At 55.7% G+C, this 2,715-nt stretch overlaps 1 protein-coding gene across 1 annotated transcript in view; it reads left to right on the top strand.

Annotated features, from left to right (window-relative positions):
• The window catches only part of LOC102770779 (pancreatic secretory granule membrane major glycoprotein GP2), a 12,506-nt gene that overhangs the window by 5,284 nt on the left and 4,507 nt on the right, over positions 1-2,715 (top strand). The window contains exons 4-5 of the mRNA XM_015565066.1: positions 964-1,175; positions 1,629-1,777. Coding sequence (XP_015420552.1) covers positions 964-1,175; positions 1,629-1,777 — 361 coding nt within the window. The remainder of the gene's footprint in view (positions 1-963; positions 1,176-1,628; positions 1,778-2,715) is intronic.

Raw genomic sequence — 2,715 nt, 5'->3', positions numbered from 1 at the left:
ATCTCCCCCAGCTCCCCTCCCCATCTCCCCCATCTCCCCTCCCCATCTCCCCCAGCTCACCCCCATTCTAAGTTCCCATATTTCTGAACTCTGTGTCTCTAAGACACCATCCTCTCTCCTGTGGCCACACTTTAACTCTGCTGTTCCTTTGAGCTGCAATGCCTTCACCTGCTTTGTTCACTTGCAAACCCCAGCCTCAGTGCCTCCTCTGACTGACCTGAATTCAGAGACGGGCCTGTGTGCCTGCTGCACCTGACACACACCTGTTTGCACTTTCGCACGCTTCTGTGATAAGCAGCTGGCGTGTTGGTTTCACAGAAGACCAATGAATCCTCATGTCCTGGGCCCATGTTTTCTTTACGTGTTTACTGAGTGTGCCCAGCACACGGGGAAGGTGGTTAATACATGTATGTGAGTCTGTGCATGCATAAGTACCATAGAAATTGCATTTCTCTTAATTTACTCTCTCTCCTCTACCAGAATGTTAGCCCTTTCAGGCTCTGAATTTTGTGTTTTGATAAGCATTGCATCCCGTGCCTGGAGCAGCACATGACAGATAGCAGGGTCTCGAGAAGTATTTGCTGAATATGTTGGATGAATGAAGGCAGGCAGTGGCTCTGACCAGGTCAGGTGGCCTCGCAAAGCCAGGGGATGGGCGTGGCGTGTGTCTGGCTTTGACTCTAGTCTGGGGGACGGGACAGTCCTGCTTTGCCGGAGCACCTCATGCCCTCGGTGCGTGGACACGGCACCTCGCCACCCCTGCATGTAGGGTGCTGGGCCATCTCCCACCAGGGCTTCTTTCCCAGCCTTGCCTACAGAGCCTGGCGAATCCCAGCTGACCTGGCCCTTCTAGTCTACCTACCCTCCTGGTGGGCACAGGGCTTTTCTCCAGGCAGGGAATGCAGGCTGTGCCCGCTGCTTCCAGACCCCTGTCCACACCACATGTCCCTCTCTACTTCCAAGATATCCACAGCTTGCAGCCTCAGCTGGAATGTGGGGCCAAGGACATCAAAGTGTTGCTGGACCGGTGTCAGCTGGAAGGCCTGGGTTTTGGTGATGAGGTCACTGCCTACCTGAGAGACCACAACTGCAGCAGCATCACCCACAGAGAAGAGGGGAACTGGGTCTCCGTGGTCAGCCCTGCCCAGGCCAACGCCTGCGGGAACATCCTGGAGGTGATGGCTCCCTGGGGAACCTCCTGGAGGGGGCGGCTGGCACCACTGCTGCTGGCTGCCGGGGACACATGAGAAGCTGTGAGACCTGGGCAGGCTATGTAGCCTCTCTGGGTTTCAGGGTGTGTGAGATCATACATGTTGGTCCAGGTAAAGAGTGTCGAACAGGCCTGAGGCTTGAGCTCTGTAACTGCAAACAAGGCTATGCTTGTTGTAAGGGGGGTGACCTGGGAGGGGAGAGGAGCCAAGAGGTGGCCCCTGACTCCCAGCCAGAACATTTGCTCTGGGCCCTCACACCCTGCCTGTCCAGGGCTAGTGCCCGGGGAAGAGGCCCCGTGCTGCCTTGAGATCAGAGCGCCGGGGCAGCAAGTGAAAGCCCTGCTTGTGGAGCCAGACAGACTGAGTCGGCCTTCCACCCGTGCCCATACCCATGCATGTATTGTTCTTATGCCAAAGAGAAATGAAACCCATGCCATCTACAAAAACACCCTCTCCTTGGTCGATGAGCTAATCATCAGAGACACCAAACTCAACATCAACTTCCAGTGCGCCTATCCGCTGGACATGAGAGTCAGTCTGCAGACGGCCCTGCGGCCCATCGTAAGGTGCGGCCCTGACCTCCCCTCCCCAGGGCCCTGACCTCCCCTCCCCGGGGCCCTGACCTCCCCTCCCTGAGGCCCTGACCTCCCCTCCTTGAGGCCCTAACCTCCCCTCCCTGAGGCCCTGACATCCCCTCCCCGAGGCCCTGACCTCCCCTCCCCGAGGCCCTAACCTCCCCTCCCCGAGGCCCTGATCTCCCCTCCCCAGGGCCCTGAGGTGGTCACTCTCACTCCTTCTGGAGCATCCATTCTTCCCATCGTTCATTCTATAAAGTTTGTTGGTCATACATTAATGATCAATGCACAGGCAGACACAGAATACTTTGTGGATATTAAAGATTATTATTATGAAACAATGTAGCAGCACGAACCAGTGTTAATTAGATAGCTAAGGAATAAAAGCATGTGGCAATTTTATTTCTCCTGAGGAAGGAAGGCATTAGACACTACAATGACAAGTGAGATGAGTGCAGTGCGGGGAAGACACGGGCTGTGGGTCAGGAAGAAAGGGCCCAGGACCTAACGGTGGGGGCGATGGAGGGAGCGGCGGATCAGCTTTGATTCGATGAACATTCAGCAGAAATAGGCCCAATAGTCATATGGGAGGGACTGCACCCAGCAGGGCTCTGTGCCCTAGGGTGAGCTCCTCAGCACCTCAGACTCACGGGGGGCTTTCTGGGGGTGTCAGCAATCCCTCAGCGGCTCCTGGCTCACAGGCGGCAGGATTAAAAGGATTACACACTTTTCCAGTTTCATGGTTCTTTGACTGTATTGTGTTGGGGCCCAAGGTTCATAAAAGTGAAAACCATTCATCTTGTTAAAATTGCCATATTACCGAGGATTGTGGGGTGTGTGGGAGAGATCTGCTGCTAAACATGGTGACCCCCAGACCTGGTCCCAAGCCCTGCTCTGCAGGGGGGCAGACGGAGGTGTGAGGGGTGACG

Source organism: Myotis davidii, unplaced genomic scaffold (assembly GCF_000327345.1).
Source record: "Myotis davidii unplaced genomic scaffold, ASM32734v1 scaffold820, whole genome shotgun sequence".
NCBI classification, from domain to species: Eukaryota; Metazoa; Chordata; class Mammalia; order Chiroptera; family Vespertilionidae; genus Myotis; species Myotis davidii.
Note: the sequence above shows the minus strand (reverse complement) of the source record. Positions and strands in the feature narration are given on the sequence as shown.